This window comes from Galeopterus variegatus, unplaced genomic scaffold (genome assembly GCF_000696425.1).
Source record: "Galeopterus variegatus unplaced genomic scaffold, G_variegatus-3.0.2 Scaffold2566, whole genome shotgun sequence".
Classification (NCBI taxonomy): domain Eukaryota; kingdom Metazoa; phylum Chordata; class Mammalia; order Dermoptera; family Cynocephalidae; genus Galeopterus; species Galeopterus variegatus.
The window spans coordinates 20,749-40,953 of NW_007728677.1; the positions used below are offsets into that span (position 1 = coordinate 20,749).

Here is a 20,205-nt window from a genome sequence, read left to right on the forward strand (position 1 = left end):
TGTAGAGGAAACAACTGTCTGCCTGGGGTCAAGGTGAGATAGAAAAAATTGGCTAAAAAATTAGAATTATCTTTGATTTATGAGTGACATCACTTTTCTTCCAGGTTTTGAGACTCTGGGATATTTGACACCAGCTGTCCATCCAGAGGATAGCTTGTTCTTTCCCCAAAAGTCAGGACTTCAGATGCGAGAATTATCTTTGATTTATGAGTGACATCACTTTTCTTCCAGGTTTTGAGACTCTGGGATATTCGACACCAGCTGTCCATCCAGAGGATAGCTTGTTCTTTCCCCAAAAGTCAGGACTTCAGATGCCTCTTCCACTTTGATGAAGCCCACGGACGACTTTTTATCTAATTTAATAACCAGCTGGCACTGCTGGCGATGAAAAGTGAAGCTAGCAAGAGTGTGAAAAGCCACGAGAAAGCAGTCACCTGTGTTCTGTACAATTCGGTCCTGAAGCAGGTAATGATGCTTCCTTTTCTGTCACTCTCTTAAAAATCCCCAAGTCCAGAGGCTTATTTTCTTAATTCAATCTAAGGCAAAACTGGAGGTAAATCTAGAAAAAACAAACATAAAGAATAAATGATTTAATAGCTATGTACTGTTCCACAGTAATGTTTAGGTGGATTTGAAGAGCGATTTTCATTTGCAGCCAGTGACTACTGATAGAGTTATAAGAAAGTACAACATTCCAGATGAAACAAACACTACATGTAATGCAATTGAACTTATATTTGTTACCCATAGTTTTGGGTCTTGAGCCAAATGTGAGTGAACTTGGTTGTAAAATCCCCTTTTATGAACACCATCCTCCTGTATCCCTGTAGAAAGTTCTGAAATATGCATGAAACATAATGAGCAGAGATACATTTTGCCAGCATATTTTACACCAGTGGCTCACAGTGGCAGCCCGGAATGTATTCATAATAAAATGATTCAGTTAAATGTGATGCCACTTGGTATGCAGTGCCAGTGTTGTTTGTCTCCCCACCACATTAATGACGCTAGCAGCCTTTGCTGATGGGACTGCTACCTGCATCTCAATGAAGAAGTACAGCTCCCCTGAAGCAGAGATGCTGCTCAGACCGCAGCCCTTCTTAGAGGACAGGGAGGGCACGCCAGGAAGCTGTAAGAGCTGGGTGTGGGGCAGCCCGGGGGTATCACGGAGGGACAGAGCAGCGTCGGAGGTTAGTCTTGCAATGATCACCTCAGGCCTGATGGTAAGAGCACAGCAGGAGCTGAGCAGAAAGCAAGTCTGCAGCTTGCGGCCAATTAAACAATAACTCCAGCCCATTCTTTCTTTTCTCTTTTGTAAAAGCTTCTGCATTTGTGAAGAGTTCAGATTTTGTGCAAGGGGTGGAAAGCCTTTTGTTAGTAATGAGTAGTGTGTCATGTCACCACTTCAAACACTCTGTTTCCTCGTTATTCTAGGAGATAAAATCCTTTACAAAACAATCCATTTTTAATTCCATCTGCGGGGAAACATTCCTCCATAAATGTTTTACTGAACTTTATGAAGGCAACCAGTTAATTTGGCTCCCTGGTGGCCACTGAGAGATGTATTTGTTTCCAAGAGAACATTCTGCTAATTGAGATCTGCAAAGTTAAAAAGCTAGGCTTATGCGTGGCCATAAGACAGGCAATATTCCATGAGGAATTCAGGAAATGGGACACAAAGAAGATCTGGAGTCTTCCATCTGGGACAGGAAGATAAAGCCTAGGTAACACAAATATGTACAAGTTACAGGCGCCAATAGAATATGCACATATGATGTAGGAAGTATCACTGTACAATTGAGTCAAACAGTCACACCTCTGCCTGTTACTCTTAATAGTTTAAATAATTAAAAAGCATCAATATGTATGTAAAGCACATAGGTCTGTGTATGTCACACACATCAGTTTCCTATTAGATGCTAAGCTATAGAGAAACACTTTAACATTGTATTACATTTATAATTATAAAATTTACTGCAGAAAAGTACAAAGAAAATAATATTACACTCGGTCTCATTAGCCAGTGATAACATCATTTTAGAGCAATTAGGCAAAGCAAATAAAACAGTTTTGAATAAGTACCGGATACCAGGAATGAAGAATTAAAGATTAATAAACGATAGTTTCTTCCCCTCAGTAGATCAGGGAGACTCAGCTCTTTAAGGGCAGGTCTGGGTGCTAGCTGCAGTGACCATTGCTGAGCAGGGGCTCATTATAAAATTGTGGAAAGAAAGAAGGGGAAACAGACACAATACTAATCCCCGAGTAAACAATGGAGTGTGCTAAAATGAGATAGAGGTAAAAGCAAGAGTGTTCTATGAAAAGTGATCAGTTCTGCCTGGGAGTGGGGTAGGTGACATTTCAGCAGAACCCTCAGAGCTACAGTGGAAATCTCTAGAAGGAGAAGGACGTCGTTCCTGGCAGAAGATACAGCATGAGCACCTGTGCTCACGGTGCGTTTACGGGGAGAGGGTTTATTTTGGTGTGGCTAGTTAGGGAGTACTTAGCTAAGGTTGCTGGAGTTGAGGCAGTAAAAGAAGCTCAGAGCCAGATTGTGAAGGTCGTCCACTGATTGTACCACGGGCTGGCCTTGGAATAATGAAGTACAGACTTGAGGATAAAACAATTCCCACAGTGCGATCTTGGACCCCTGGGCAACTCTGATCTTCTTAGGGAATCCGAGAAGTCAAAACTATTTTTATCATAATATTAATTTGTTGTTTGTGTTCTTAACTCTCATTCTCTCATGAGTATACAGTGGGGTTTTTTAGAGGCCACATGATGTGTGATGACATCATTGTTCTGATTGCTAAGGGAATGTGTGCTCCTGTGCTGTGTTTTAACAATTTCCCAGGTGAAATTTCTAATATGGTAAAAATATATATACATGTATATGTATACATATATATTCGTGTGTATATATATATATATATATATTGTGTGTGTATATGTGTGTATCCCTCATAAATAAAAGCTGTTTGGATTCTTCAATAATTTTTAAGAGTATAAAGGGATTCCAAGTCTAAAAGTTTTGAGAGCTCCTGGCTTAGACAGGCGAAGGTTCAAACGCTGGGCAGACTACTTAACCTGTCTGAGCTTCACTCTACAGGCTTTTAACAACGTGTGTGTCTGCGGGGGCGCAGGAACAGTAATGCCACTGGTAAGTGCCTGTCTGGCATTGCCTTGCCAGGGCCGGCTTCCTGGAAGTCTCCTTCCTGCCTCCCACGCTGCAGTGCTGGAAAGCCTCCTCCAACTGCCCCTTACCTCTTAGGGTGAATGTTGCTGCTTTATGACACCTCTTTTCCTTATTTTGGGGATTACTTAATTTTAACCATGTGTCATGTGATAACAAATGTTAGGAAAAATTAGAAAGGAGAGTGGGGAACCCTGAATTGCAGTTTGTCCCTAGCTCTGCTCCCCCTCAGGAGGTGAGAAACTTCCTCCTCTTTCAGTCACTGCAGTTGCTTCTCGTACACATCCAGGCGCAAGTGTCAGCTTTGGTCTTCTCAGTTCCCTGAAGTCTCCAGGAACATCTCCAGCCACGCTTACCTCTCGCCTTTTTGAGTTGTTTTCCTAAACACTTAACTGGACTCTTATTGTTCCCTCTCCCTGTGATTTTGGTATTAGGGAAAGATTCCTGTCTTCTACTTTTGTACTTTCCCACAGCTCTCAACACTGTTCTGAGCACAAAATCGATGCTCAACTGCAAGATTTGGTCAACTATTGCCATTTCTCATTCCAGGTTCATCAGGAACCCATGCTTTCTTAGCCCCTGGCTCTTGCTCTTTGGTTACCTGGTTTGGTGTCTTTCTTGAAGATTTTCCCTTTGTCTGAATTTAATGAAAACGTTACCTGTGTTGTTCTCATTTCAGCATGTTGCCTTCCCTTCAGTATTATTTCATTGTATTTGAACTTCAGTGGGGACTAATATAATCTCTATGTAAAAGCAGCTTGGCACATTTCTGTGACTTTTCTATATGTTCATGCCTTTTGGTACCCTCGCATCCTGATCTAAGAAAGGGGTCTTAAGCTACACAAAGCCTTTTTAAGGGAACCACACACTTTATTTCACCAGGCTAAGCTTGCCCTCACAGCTAGCAGCAGAACAAGTTGGAACTGGATGAGGGAGTCCTTGGAATGTACAATTTTGAAAGAGTTAAAGTACTTCAATATCCTGGAGGCAGTTCTAATGAATTCAAACTTTGTACTGAGTTCTTAAATGAAGCTTTTCTTAAAAGCCCATGCATGTTAGGAAACTTTAAAAAATGTATTTCTAGATATCATATAAACTGGAATAGATAAAATTTCTGTTAACACTGTGGTCCTCATCCTAATGACATAAGTTTCTGTGTTTTTGTAAAACAGACAATGTTTCAGGTTTTTCTTTTTTTTTGTATTTTGGACACATTTATAGTCAAGCTGGACATTTAGGTGTCATCAAATTTTGACAGACTAAATGATATTTACTCTTTTTATCACTGAAATAACTTTTTTGTAAAACATTACATGCTTATTGTAAGAAATTAAGACAACGCCCAAACAAGGAACTAAATATTGCTGAAATAACACCAACATGTTCTAAACATCTCCGTGTGCATAGGGTATTTTTCATAAATATAGTTCTGTAGCCTACTTTTTAATCCAATAATATAGTGGAATATATTTCTTTGCACCTAAACATTCTACTTCCTAATTTTTAAAAGCCAGTGCAGTATCCCATTGTACCATAATTTACGGAACCATTTCCCTTGATGGAGATGTTACTCTTACGAATTTTTTTTTTGTACATAAGTATATTCACACTCATGACTTTATTTCTTTAGTATAAATTCTTAGGAATGAATTTCTAGTTTAAAGGATATTCATATTAGAACATTTGATACACAGATTGCCTCCCAGAATTTAATCATTTGATCCAACCTCCAAGGGTAAACATATTAATCATGGACATGATTACCTAAAGAGACATGTCAGACAGTGGCCATCTGTCTTCTTCTAGCAGGACTCGTGAGATCCTTGACGGGGTTGCCAAAATCTATCACAGGATGTTGGTTTTACAAATTCGAAGACTGAACCTTCTTCACTTTATCCAGAGTGGTGCTGTTTCTTGAGGACTGATTTTCACATTATCATAGGAAACCTACTGCCAAATCATTCATCAAAAATGGTGGCTGGGGTATAATTTTCTCGTGACAGTGTATCACCTGTCCTCTTTTCTGCACACCATGTTTTGGGAATTGAGGCATTTGAGAATCCAAACCATTCAATTGCTAGTTCCCATGGTAATGATAAAATCTGAGGAAAGGCAAGAGGACAGGCTTGAGGGAAATTTATCCCCACCTTACAAGACAAGTATACTTTTTCAGTGCTTGTATTTAGGGAAAAATCGATGAGTTTCTCTTTTGAACACTAGTTCCCATGGTAATGATAAAATCTGAGGAAAGGCAAGAGGACAGGCTTGAGGGAAATTTATCCCCACCTTACGAGACAAGTATACTTTTTCAGTGCTTGTATTTAGGGAAAAATCGATGAGTTTCTCTTTTGAACAGAACTGGATGAACACTAATGAAAATCTTCTCCCTTCCTGCCTTGTTGCTGGGCTCTGGTGACCTCCTTTCTGTTAATACAGCTTTTTGTCATTGGCCAGCTTAAAGCTGTAAGTGTTTGCATGCCGATCCTGAGGCTGTGAGCTATGCTCACATGATGGAGATATGGGAATTGCCCTTGTCTTATAGATTCCACTAAAACATACACACATGCATGTTGTTTTATTAAATGTGATTAGTTTTGGAGGAATAACACATTTATATGTTACAAAATTCAAAAGGACAGAAGGGTATATAGTGTAAATTTCCTCTTATCCCCATCTCCACATGCTTAGTTTCCTTCCCTGGAGGCAACCAGTTTTATGTGTTTCATGAGCATCCTGTAAGGGCTATTCTATTCTTATACAAGTGAATATATATATCATCTTATAGGTATTCCTGTAAATAGATATAAAATATTTAATAATATTTAATATTTAAGAATATGTATTAAGTGCTTTTTATAAAGATGGTGGTATATGATATGTACAGACACACTGCTCTGTACATTTCTTTTACATCAAACAATACAACCTAAAGAACACTGTATCTCATTACCTAAAGAGTATCCTTGTTCTTTTTACAGTTGCATAGTATTCCATTGTGTGGGTGTTCCAAACTCTATTTAACCAGTTTTTATGGGCATTAGGTTGATTCTAGTATTTTCTATTGCAAAGAATACAGCAGTTTTTAACTTTGCACACACAAGTTTTAGTACTAGTGAGAAAATATCTGCGGAATAAATTCTGAGAGCTGAAATTGGTGTAGAGAGTTTTTATATTTGTAATCTCGATAGACACCATGAAATTCTCCCTGTGAAAGCTCCACTAAATCAATCAGCAGAGTAGGAGAGGACTCTTTCCTCAGGCTTTTTTATCACCACAGTATCAACTATTTTTAGAAGTAAGTTTTTCTTAGAATCTTTTTTTTAGAATGAGTCCTTTTTCTGTTGCTTATAACCAAATACCTGAAACTAGGTAATTTATAAAGAAATAAAATTCATTTCTTACCATTTTCGAGGCTGGAAAGTCCACAGTCCAGTTGTTACTAGAGGAGAGGGTCTGGGGAGCTCAGGTCACTGACCTTTCAACCCTATCCCCTACCAGGACCAGATTCTTGACTCCACCACAGGAAAGAATTCAAGGGCAGAGTCAGAGTAGAAAGTGAAAGCAAATTCAATAGAAAGGGTGAGGAATATACTCTTCACAGGCAAAGTGCAGCTGGCTTGAGAGTTAGCAACAGCCTCACTTTGTCCTGGCTTCTGACATTTATAGTTGACTATCTGTACACATTCATGCTATTTATGCAAATTTTAACTAAGGTGGTGGTTCCTGGTTATGTAAATCTTATGTAACTCTAGCCCACGCATACTCTGTTTTTTTTTGGAGCATGTGCAATAGTCAAATTCCAGCATATATGCTGAGCTGAGTATACTTAAAGTATACTGAGTGCTCTTTAGCACCTCCAGTGGAAGGACACTGAAAGATAAACTCCTTTTCACTGAGCATGCTCAACCACTGATATTGATCAAATTTGCTCCCTGCAGTCTTAATCTCCCCATGTTGGTGCTGAAAATAGGTGCAACAAGCAACAATAACTCAGGGCCCAGAGGAGGGGACTGAGAACTTGGGAGTGGTTTGAGACTCAGGGGAGTGGCCTGAAACTCAGGGAAACTGAGTACCTCTTATTTCACAGTGGGCAAGTCTGGTGAGGGTCTTCTTCTGGGTGGGAACTCTCTAGAGGATCCTATGGTGATGTAGGCAATCGCATGGTGAAGATAGCCATAGCTCTCCAACGTGCTCTCCTTATAAAGATAACAGTCCACACCCATGACAACCCATTAAACCATCAACCCATTACTCCATTAATGGATTAATCATTCACAAGGACATAGTCATCAGATCCAATCACTTCTTAAAGGCCTCACCTTTTAACACTGCCACAGTCTGATTTCCTACCCTCTTAACACTGTTACAATGAGGATCAAGTTTCAATGAGTTTTGGGGGGACATCCAATCCACACCAAGAGTGGTGGTAAGGTTTTGGAGTCAGATAGAGTTCCTAGTACTTTACATCGAACAAATTATTTAATTCCTCTAAGCTTCAGTTTACCTATCTATAAAATAGAAATTGTAATACCTCCCTTGTAGAATGTTTATAAAGGGCAAAGGATATTGTATATAAAGATACACAGAACAAAGCAGGGGTAAAAGGTAAATGCATATTAGCCAGAAGGTGGGGATTTATATTTTTCTCTTTTGCCCCCTTGTTCTTGTGGGGGCCTGGTACTTTCTGGAGTGTTCTGAATGGTGCACCCTGACCACAGGCAGTCACAGCTGTGTCTCCCCCACCCCCCACACTGTCTGAGCCTTGCTAGGCTCTTTGCCTCTCCTCCAACATGTTAAGGACACTCTGCCTCAGGTTTTCTGCCTTGCTGTTTCTTTTGCCTGGAAACCTTTCCATGTAGTTGTCTGTGTGGCTCACTCCTGCATCTCAGTCACATCTTTCCTCAAATGATCCCTCAGTGAGATCTTTCTAGAGCCCCCCAATATTTTCTGCTTCCTCAGCTATATTTTTCTCTATAGCTCTTATTACCACCAAACATTATATATATTTATACTCGTGTATATAATGTACATATATATATTTTTCTTATCTGGTTGCGTCTCTCCCTGTCTCCCTCACAAAATGTTAGAGCAGGAATTTTCTACGGCTGTATCCCCAGTGCCTAAATCGAGTGCTTTGCATATTTTAGCTGTTTAATAAGTTCAAGAAATGAATTTAAAAGAGTAAATTACAAATTAATCTAAGAAGAAATGAAATCTAATAAAAAAAATTTATAAATGGCGAGTGGCTGCCTTCAAATATTTCAATTCTTTGCCTCTACTTGTTCTCAGATATTAGCATTTTCCTCACCTTTCCACTTACTGAGATGTAACTTCTAAGGATTTGATACAAAATGGAAATAAAGGAAGTAACCTACTTTACATTATGGGACCATAAACAGCACCAACTCAAAACAATAAAATTATAAGCAGCAATTAAAGCAAATATCTCGATCCCCAGGTAGCCAACGACATCCGCTGCTGTCATTTTTTATTCCCATTCTTGCTTAGACTTAGGACTTGAGACGCATATAAAAGACACCTAAAATGCCTGCTGTTGTTGGAATAGCAAAAAGACAATTAGGTGACATGGATACAGCCTCACATCTCTTAGAATTGTCTGATTAGCTGTGACAGCTTCAGAGGAGCGAGACAAAAAGGATATTTATATTCCTAAACAGTTATTAACTCAGGTACATAAAATGGAGCGAGTTCCCGCCCCAACAACGATCTGCTCACGAGGGTCTTCTGCACCGGAGTGTAATTAATCGAGTGCCGTTTCTGCTCTGCAGACTGTCAGGGCCCGTCCTCAGCCCGGCTCAGGTCTAGTGTGATAAGAGAGACAACCAGGAATGAACTGCACACTTAAAGGGATTTGCTCTAATCAAAATGCAGCATATAAATGTGATGCCAATATTTATTCCTGTGCTTTATTACTGACAAAAACAGCCTGCTGAAAATAAGATCCCCGCTGTGCTGTTAGTCAAACCACTTCTTTCATCAGCCAAGCGACATTAAATGCATTTCCCTCTCACTAAACTTGGAAGTCTTTTCACCTGCGTTGTTATTTTTGTATTCCAATATTGTGATCGGGACAGTAGATTCTACTTGATACTGGGTGTCTCTTTGTGGCATAGTCAGTTGCAACACATGGTTTTCCTGAAGACTGCACCAAACGATGTCAGACTGGATATACTCTATTGTCACTATTAATTCAGATTTCATGAGAAATTGCTAAATGAGCAGAGGACAGTGATGAAAACTGATGAATAGTGTGTTAGGGCTCAGCCAGGTGGGCAGGGAAGAAAGAGGGCAACACAGCAAAAAGCTCCCCTTACTAATTCCTGATTGAATGTCTGTATTAGACAAAAGTGGTGGGGTGGATGGTTAGATGCTTTGTACTGTGGGTGATGCCAGCCTTTGAACAAGTAAGGAACTCTTTTATTTCAACATGGCCTTATTTTATTTTATTTTGCTTTTTTAAAATTTTTATTAGGGAAAGCCCATCTTCTAGTACTGAAATGTTCAGCACATAATAGTGGCTGGATATATGCATTTTAAATAGAAAAAATGAAGTCCTTCACAACATTTAACCTTTTTAAAATAGACCACTATCAAACTTTTCACACATGCTTAGAAACTTATATGTTTTTATGGCTTTGTCTTTAATTAATATAATGGAATTTCTTAAGGAATTTTGTGAGAAATAAGCAAATATGATATAATTTGAAATTTCAATGTACACCTGAAACCTGATTTCTAAAATTGTAATTGTCTCTATTTATTTACTTTCATGCTTGTAAGAAAGCACAATATTATTTTTCTTAAATTGATTTGGATATGCAAAGTGATAAGAACCTAGAGGAGAGGGCAGGCAAACAAAGCTTATGTAGAATAATAGTAACACTAGCTAACTTTTATGGCTTTTTTTATGGCTATGCTACACACTGGGGTAAGTGCTCTGCAAACATTAGCTTACTTAAACTGTGTAATGGTGGTTTGAGAAAGGTACTATGATTATCTATGGTTTACAGATAAAGAAATGGAGGCTTAGAGAGGCTCAGTAATGTGCTTGACCTTAATGTCTAAGGCTGCAGACTCAATGCTCTTAATCACTGTATATATTGCACAAACAAAATCAAATAGCAACAGTCAGCCATATGGAATGATAGTTAAAATGTTAGGTTACATAATTTCAAAGATGCAAGTCATTTGTCCTAAAAATTACACCTTGGTTTAACAATGGTAGTTAAATATTTAAGGTGCTTTTGATTTCATTGAGAGAAAATGTGTAGCATAAGTACAGTTTTACATAATTAAAAACATATCTCATCAGAGTTGTAATTTCAGGGGGAAAAAAAGGGGCTAAAAGAAGTTTACATGCTCATGATCAGTTCTTTGCTGAGACCTAAATGTTGCTAAATGATGTCCCTTTTTTTCAGTCTCTCCTCTCCTTTCTACCTCCAGAACTGCAATGTTAGATGAGAATCTCTTACCTGGACTATTATAGCAGCCTGCAAATTGTCTTTCCGAAATCCTAGTTTGTTCTCCACACTGTTTCTACAGGTATCTTCACAAACCAACCAACGAAAACCACTACACTACATCACTCTTCTCCTTATTAAGAACAGTGACATTGTTTTTAATATTTTAGGTTAATCACAGACCTCAATGATAATCAATGAAAGCTATGGACCCTCTTCCAGTAAAATTAACTTTATACATTGCTTATTGTCCTCTGGAATTGCTTACTAGGGATTGCTAAAATTCCATCTCTAGTTTGCTTCCTTGTCTGATATCCCACAATATATGTCCCTTCAGATACTTTCTTCTAGAGCTCCATTAAATTTCTTATTGTTTCTCTTGCTTCAAATGTCCTTTAAGTCCCCTTCTCTTTTGAGAGAACCCTTAATTATTTGAAATACCAAGCTGGAATAGAGGAGGACATTGTGATATGCCTGTCGTAGACAGCCCAGGATTCAAACCTAGTTATATAAGCTTGGGATCATTACTTTGCTGAGTAGAATCTCAATTTCATCATTGGTAAAACAATGCTCGTAACATTATTTTTCAGAGTTTTTGTAAAGATGAAATGAGATAATGAGTGTGAAGGGCTTAGCACGTAATAAATACACATTTCTATCTTCAATTCCAGATTGGTTATAACCTTCTCTGTGAATCCTGATTTGCCCTTTCTCTCTTACACTCCCCAACCCTCAACCCGATCCCAGTTAGTGGGTTTTGGGTTTTCCTCTTTGTACTCCCACAACACCCAAGGGTGTTACCTCTAAACTTGTAGCATTGTTTGGCATTAATCTGTTACTTCTCTATTTCTCCATCTAGAACAGTAGTTCTTAGCTCAGGGTACACATTTAAATAAACTGTGGAGCTCTCTTAAAAAATACCCTTGCTTGGTCCAGTTAAATTAGTCTCTGGTTTGGTATGCAGTGTTTTCTTTAAGTTTCCCACATGGTTTTAATGTAGAGGTATAGACTATAGAGCCTCCGAACAGGAATTCATCAGTGAAGTGCCACTGCCATCATGGAGCTTGGCACAGAGTGGGTGTTCTCTAAGTGTCCGTAGAATGAATGAATGAATGCATACATTCATGACAGCCAGCTCTCCAGTCCTTCTAAATATGCATTTGATAAACATCTACCCAATTGATTATGAAAATAAAGCATTCAAATTTAACATATTCTTGATAAATTTACATTTATGCAATGGTAATCAGTATCCAAGCAGAAAAATAAGTACTTTAAGTTTTCTCAAAATCTAGATATTGCTTCAGACAACTTCCTATCTATACATTTATGTGCTTATTATTTTTTCTTTCTTTATCCCGATGGTTTTAAAGGGCACCAAAGTATCTAGAGCTTAAATTAGCTGTCTACTTGCCACTTTAAAACTTCTCATTTTTGGACTGCTATATATAATCCTATCCCTTCTGGCATTTGTTTTGTTGCCTTCCTCTTGAAGTTTATATGCAGATTTATATTTAACTTGTGTTCTTTGTTTTTAGAGACTGATCAATAATTGTGTTTAGTTGTAAAAATATACACAGTACCTTGAGAAAAAAGAAAGCAAGGGACTAATGGCATAAAAAACACAATAGCTCTAGTAATTTTTTTGAAATTAACTTTTTCCCATAATGGCTGGTAGTACTTCTTCTCTGAATGCTAATTTGAAGCTGCTATGTGATAAAATGTTTCTTTCCATATAGTAAATAGTGTCAGAGCACCATGACTAGGAAAATCATCTTTCTTATCTAGATGTGAAAAATTTTTAAGTTTATTTTCAGAAGGATTAGATTTCAGGATGTCCTCTAGACACTCAGTTGAATGGTGGGTAAAGGAAGCAGATTCCCATCTTCTCTCATAAAGAGGATCATGACTTCATTACCTCTGGTCTGGCCTACAAATTGAAATGTGATCAGCTTAACAAAAAAAAAAAATTACAAAAATATCTCCAGCTGTTGGGGAATATTGATAGTGCAAATGCACAGGCTAGATCTATTTATTGAAATAAAACAGTTGATTTGGGGACTATATTTAATTTTCCTACAATGTCATTTTCTCTCAGGTTATCAGCTCTGATGTGGGGTCTACTGTTTCCTTCTGGCTGATAGACACTGGGCAGAAAATCAAACAGTTTACTGGTTGCCATGGCAATGCAGAAATCAGCACTATGGCCCTTGATGTAAATGAGACACGGCTTTTGACTGGCAGCACAGATGGAACTGTAAAGGTGCGAACACAATAATGTTTTTTTATCCAGATATGAGGGGCTACAATATTGCATGAAGAGACACAGCTATAGATAAAATTGTTTTTGCCTTTTTAGTCTTGCAAGCAAGAAGAGAGATGAGACAAGATAAGAGCTAAATAACTCAAATTATCTAATAACAAAGATTCTAGAAAAATAAACCCCTATGGAGAAATGAATAAATAATTTTTCTGAATAAATTATTTAGAATAAAAACACAACTTGGCTTACTTATTTCAGAAAGCCTTTTTTAGTGTACTGGATAGTGAACTACTTTGGGGAATAAGAGGCTTGAATAATTTTGATGTGCCTCGGCTAATGTCTCTAGTTTTCTTTTTCTATGTTTATAAAATAAGAAATCAGGGCAACTTAAATTAACCTTTTAAAATGACATACATGCAAATTTTTCAGAAAATGAATATTTAGAAGTAAACATTTTGTAATTGGCATTTTTGTTATGTGAAAGTAAGGAGAAGAATAGTAGAAAGAACAATCATAATCTTATCTATTATCCATCCTAAACGAACAGTATTTTATGCTTCTAGTTTTCTTATTTTGTAACTATTATTCATTTCTTCTGGGAGGAAGGTAGTATTTTACTTTGCAAAATGATCACATTTTCATGCAAAGCTAGGTGCTTGCTTTCTGATATCATGTCCACCAATGACTCTGCTCTGCTCCCCTCAGCCTTGAGAGTAATGACAGTCTTTGATTGGAGATGGCTTATGACACTTTGAGGCAAAGGAAGGCAGTTTCTTGAATAAACTTTGAATGGTTCTCAAACCCATTGTAACTAGGGTCAGAAAGGTAGTAAACTACCTTCCATGGTGGGCTGTATGATGCATTCAGCTATGCTGCAGTGGTGGGGTAACAAGAAGCTACCTGGATAGGTAGTTAGGACATCCTGGGACTTGGTGACAAGTATTCAGGGGGTTTCCAGGCAGGCAACCATCAGTGCAAAGGAAGTTCTGTGGTGGGTTGAAGTGAGTATCTCTGGAAATTGGCAGAACTTGTCTTCTGGGATGGATAATGGAATGAGATATGGATTGGGAACTTGGATTTAAGTAAACTATTTCATGGGAGAGCTGGTAAGATATGTGAAGGTACTAGGAAAACCCCAGTCCCAATAGTTGAGGTTAGATAAAAGAAGAAGTGGAACTGGAGTATTAGGCAATAGCTTAGGCAAAAGGAGCAAGCTAGTATCTCACTTACCAGCCCTGGGATGTGCCACTCAACTGAACAATGAGGCAAGTGGATTAGTTCCATATACCCTTATCTTGGGAAGTAACTGGTTATAGAGTCTAGGGTAAGGCAAAACTGGTAGATGTTGCTAAAATGGTCCCAGCTGAGGGACTTACTAGGATCTAGGGACAGTCAGATTTTGCAAAACCTATTTGTGAAAATTATTTTAGGTGTACTAGATAAGAGCCATGTTTAGACATAAACAAAGTGACATGGGCAAAGTGCACGTGCGCCCCTCATGTCTCAACTTGAGCCTTGGTATCTTAGAAGTTAATATGGATTTAGTAGTATAATCACTGCTTTTGAAGGTACATTTATCTTTATTGTAGTAGCACAACAGAATTCTGAGATCTAGCAACCTCTGCATAGAACACATAAATAAGAGTTGAGCGGCTTTGGCCATATTCTTTGAAGAAACAGAATGAATGACATTTTCCAATATCATTTATAATTTAGAATCCAAAATCAGTACCTATGTAATCAAAGACTTAAAATTATTGCCCTATTTATCATGATTTTGAAGGGTTTGTTTTTAAATGTATGAATATTTTAAATAATACGTGCATACAATAAAAATTTTGAAATATTAAAGAGATATACAGTTTGAAGAAAGTTTCTTTCGCATCCCTGTTCCCAGCTTCTCCCACGGCTACCGCTGTTACTGGTTTCTTGTGCATCCTTCTAGACTATGAGCACCAATCGTTTTTTGATGGGAGCCCACTGGATGTGCTGCTCTGCATTTTGCATTCTTCTTACTTTGATATTTTTGATTCATATGAATAAATACAGTAATAATAATGTTAGCTAATTTTTATTGCATGCTTACTATTGGAAACAGGCACTGTTATAAGCACTTTACACATGCACACACACACACACACACACACACACAGCTGTATGGTTGGTTCTATTATAATCCCAATTTTGCATATGAGGAAGCCCAAAGAGATAAAACCACTTGCTCATGCTTCCAATAGTTGGTTGAGTTTTAGCAGAGTCTAGAAACATGGAGATGACTCATACTTTTTTTTTTCCTTTTTGTCTCTTTTTTACTGACTGGTAATGGGATCGCAACCCTCGGTGTCGCGCCCGTACCAGGGACCGGCAACGGGATCGCAACCCTCGGTGTTGCGCCCGCACCACGCTCAGCCAGTGAGCGGGAACCGGTCTCCACATGGGATCCGAACCCTCGGCGGGAGCGTTGCTACGCTCCCAAGCGGCACACTCTCCAGTGCGCCACTGGGCCGGCCCAGACTCATACTTTTTAATGGCTACCTTATATGCTACCACATAGATATTCCATATTCTGATTGTTCAGTCTTTTACTAATGAGCAATTAGGTTGGTTCGAATCTTTAGCTTTTGTAAACAGTGCTGAAAAATATATGCTCGAAAATATGTCTTTTCTTACATATGCATGTATCTGTGAGATGATTTTTGAAAAGTTACATTTTTGAGTCAAAAGATATATACATTTTAATTTTGATAGATAGTGTCAACCTGCCCTTTGACCATGATGTGCCACCAATGTTTTCTAGTAGGCCTTAGTTTTAACCATTAGTGATCTAATGATCCTCTCTCTCAAAGCACACCCATTGGCCTAAGTCCTCACCCCACTGAGTAAGTAAACTAGAACTGCTTGTGCCCCCTGTAGGACTGGGTCTGGTACCCAACATCAACAGGAGATTTTATCAGCAGAAGATGGGAAGCCTACGACAGGACAACCATGTTTCAGGCTCTGTATCAGATGTTTAATCCTTTAAGCATTCTTGAGGAGTAAGGTTCCTGTGTCACAAACGAGGAGGCAGAAATTTAGAGAGACACTCAGAGAAAAAACTAGGATTTCAAGACCCCAAAATATGGCTCTCTTGATTTTATGTGAGGGTATTTCAAAAAGTTCATGGAAAAATATAATTAAAAGATAATATAAATCTTTCCAGGAATGTTTTGATATCATCTCTCCCTTAAAAACACACACTAATTTATAGCCTTTGAATCAACTGTTATTAGAATAGACTGGTAGAGTTACAAGTAGAGGCTGATATGCATGTGTAGGATACACACAGTTTCTCCTACTGTCACACTCAACATAACATGCACCTCTCATCACCAAAACGTGTGTAAAGATTTTCCCACACACACAACCAAATCTGCAGTGTGTTCTTCAGTGGCCAGCTGGGTGTTCTCCAATTCAATTCTAACACTATCTGCCTGGAGATAGTGTCAGATCCCACAGGTTGAGGGCTCAGTCTCACAAGACTATCCTGCACTTCAGATGCCAGGTGCAAGCACATGCTGTGACCTTGTTTCTGGCTGCCTGGCTATAAATCAGGGTTCCCATAACCTCCTCCTTAGGTTTGATTAATTTGCTAGAGCAGCTCACAGAACTCAGGTAAACACTTTACTTACGTTTACCCATTTATTTTAAAGGATATTACAAAAGATACAGATGAATACACAAATGGGTGAGATGCATAAAGCAAGGCACATGGGAAAGGGTGTGCAGCTTCCATGACTTCTCTAGACTCTCCCCCTCCAGAAACCTCCAGGTGTTCAGCTATCCAGATGCTCTCTGATCCCCGTCCTTTTTGGATTTTTAATGGAGGCTTCAGTACGTAAGCATCATTGATTATATCATTGGCCATTGGTAAGCAACTCATTTTGGAGCCCCTCTCCCCTCCCCAGAGATGGGGTGTGGGCCTGAAAGTCCCAACTCTCTAGCGATGCTTTCATTTTTTTCTGTGACTAGCCCGCTTCCTGAAGCTTCCTAAGCTTCCCAGCCACCAGTCATCTCATTAGCATGCAAAAGACACTCTCATCACTCTAGAGTTTCCAAGGGTTTTAAGAGCTGTGTGCCAGGAAAGGGGGATGAAGACCGATTATATATTTTACAATATAGTAATAAGTATAATGGCTAAATTCAAATTGTGAGAGGACTTTCATTAATTATTACATCCTAGGTGAATCAACCCTTGTTCAGAATGTAAACACAAAATTTTAAAATAATCCTACTACAAAATGCTGTTTTACTCATTGAGCAAGACATTCTCTTTTCCTATCTCAAAGGTGGTTTTAATTTTTCTCTTAAAGATATGGGACTTCAATGGATATTGTCACCACACACTAAACATTGGGCAAGATGGAGCTGTAGATATTTCACAAATCCTGGTTCTTAAGAAGACAATATTGGTTACAGGCTGGGAGAGGTATGATATGCTTCGTGCAAAACTGGAGGAAGGTAAAAGGAGAATGTTTTTATTTGAATCAAAATCTAAAAGAAAAAAGAACATAGAAATTTTGACTGATTCTGAGTCACTAACTTGCTGGTGACCTAGGTGAGTGAAACTGTGGTTGGAATTGACCCAGTGCTTAGTGGATAAAACATTATAAGATCATAGTTTGAGTGGCTTTGAGAAGTGTTAAAGGGCTTTCTTCTGGCTTTGGGAATTTGACTGTCTTTTTCTTTAAACACTCCACATAGGGATATAACACCACTTCCTGAGTTCCAGAAATTTCCCAGACGTTATAGTCCATAAATTCTTAATGTGTAAATTACATTCCTCCGTCTGTAAAGGAAACTCATTCCTCCTTCTCCTGTTACTTATTTTCAGTTGCAGCACAAGAGGGAAATAGCCCACTGAGTTCTGAGTTAGCACTTCCTTCACATCGGTGCAGAAAAGGGCCTTTCACAGCCCACTTTGTCTTCCATTTCATTATAAGAAAAATTACTTTTCTTTCCTCTTTTTTCTTGAGAGAACTAAGAGATCATAAACAGGGTTTTTTTTCTATGGCATTGTGTAAGTACTAGGAAAATTAAAGTGTGATGTGTTTTGAAAACATATTGTCCATAAATTCAACAGTTCACAAAATATTGCTCTAATAGGTAATTTGCTCAACATTATTTACTATAGCATCATGATCTTAATGGTTTGAAACTAGGATTAAATCATATTTTATACCTAGAAAACCAGCAGTATTTATTTGGGGATTTTTATCTATCATAGGAAAGACTTTTCTTCTAGTGCAAACATGCACGCACAGACTAGCAAACATAGTGCACACACTGCCTCATTTTCAAGCATAGTTTGACAACAAGGAAATAAAGTATAGTTCAGATTATTCTACTTGATATTAAGAATTAATTCAATCATCCTGCCCTTTGAAGGACAAGACTTTTTCACATCTCTGGGAGCACTCATGATTCATTATTAACTCACAACAACTCCAACAGTCTATGGACTAATGATCTCTATAATTAGACAGTGCCAATTAATAAATTTAATTCTCTAGTACCATGGCAGGATAGATGTGTGGTATCCAGCTGTTCCAATTTAAGTTTTCAAAATAGCAAAAAGGAATTTAAGTTTAAGTCAAAACTTGGAGATACTATTTTCTTTTTTTTAAATATCCATAGTTAGAACTTCGTATCAAAATATAAACTTTTTCTGATTGCTTACAAGGGACACTTTTAAAGATTAGATGTATAGAGTCACCTAAAAGTGGTTTAAAGCAATGTCTGATATTCTGATCTATGTTGGTGGATGGCCAATTTCTTAGGGAAGAAGTTTTGGAAAGACTGGAATGAGAGTAGGAAAAGTTAAAACTCCTCCCTTCTTCCTCCGTCTTTTCTCTCTTCCTCAACATTGTTAGGGCTTGGATTCTTTAGTTGAAATTGAAAATTGAATTAATGCTTTCTCAGTTATATTATTTCACTTCTATATTGGTGAATTTAAAAATTACATTAGAACAGATTTTGAAGGATTTTTTTCTCCCAAAAACCATTTCTCAAAAGAGACGAGAGAGAGGGCAGACAACTGTTTGGTTATAGTTGGGGAAGGTTGGACCATTAAGCCAACTTCTTAATAGTTTAGTGATTACAGAAGAAGTACTGGAAGATTGACAGTCAGCTCATTAAGCTTTCTTTAAAACCCAGAGAGATCCTGTTAGGTTAAGCTGTAGCTTCAACTTTACGCTCTATCATAATACAGAGATTGGTTTGATGATTTAGCGCAGGATGGAATAGAAATTACATTTATTGAGTGAGGTACCTAAATACACCATCCATTTAATTTTACTTATAGTGCTTTGTAGCATTAGGCACTTTGCACACAGTGTCTAAATTCATCCTAAACTTGATCTTGGAAGGTAGGCAATGTTTTATAGGTACCTCAAATCTCTGTCATCAGCTCTTATCTCTCTAAGCTCACTTATCCATTTGCTTGCTGGACCTGTATGACTGCAATCCCAAATTCAACGTGTTCTAAACTGAAATCATTATTTACTCTCCTCTCCAAAACTTGCTTCTTTTCTCAGATTCGGAGTTTCAGTTAATTGCCAGAGACCCAAACATCCACCTTAGTTTTCGCTTTTCACTCAACTTCAGAATCAGTCACTGTTTTCTTAAACTTGCTCCCATGAGCTATAATAGAATGTATGTTTCAGAGCATTGTTTCGACTTGGACCAATGCCACAATCTTCTAATTTGTGCTCTCCTCCAGTCATGCCCATCTGTCCCCACTTAAGTAGATTCTGTATACTTTAGATGCAATGATTTCTGTCTACAGTGAATTCTGTCTATGTTACTTCCTTCTTTAAAACCTTTTAGAGTGTCTACAAAATAAATCTTCCTCTGGCCTTGACCAGAGGAAGTTCTCTAGTTTCATTTTTATCTGTTCTTATGTATATTCTAAAGTCTATTAAGTAGCAATCTGCTGTCAGGGTGTTCCTATACAGACCATACTGTTTAACACCCCAAACCTTTATTTTCTCCCCTTATCTAGAAATCCCTTTCCAAACTTAGTTCTCATGTGGCTAATGTTTATTTCTATTTCAAAACTTTTTCAGGTATGTTCTCCATGATGACATAACTCTTAACTCTCAGGATGAAAATATGTCCCTTTTGTCTTTGTTCTTTCTAGCTTCTTGCATTTTATTTAACATATATATTTGAAAAAGTTCATGAAAAATAGAATTAAAAGATAATATGAATCTTTCCATGAACTTTTTGAA

At 38.0% G+C, this 20,205-nt stretch overlaps 1 protein-coding gene across 1 annotated transcript in view; it reads left to right on the plus strand.

Moving 5' to 3' along the window:
- Positions 1-20,205, plus strand: part of LOC103598321 (WD repeat-containing protein 49-like) — a gene marked incomplete at its 5' end in the record, with an annotated part of 92,510 nt that overhangs the window by 16,571 nt on the left and 55,734 nt on the right. The window contains 4 exon segments of the mRNA XM_008582319.1: positions 232-465; positions 12,773-12,937; positions 17,287-17,404; positions 17,407-17,434. Of these exon segments, the coding sequence (XP_008580541.1) occupies positions 232-465; positions 12,773-12,937; positions 17,287-17,404; positions 17,407-17,434 (545 nt within the window).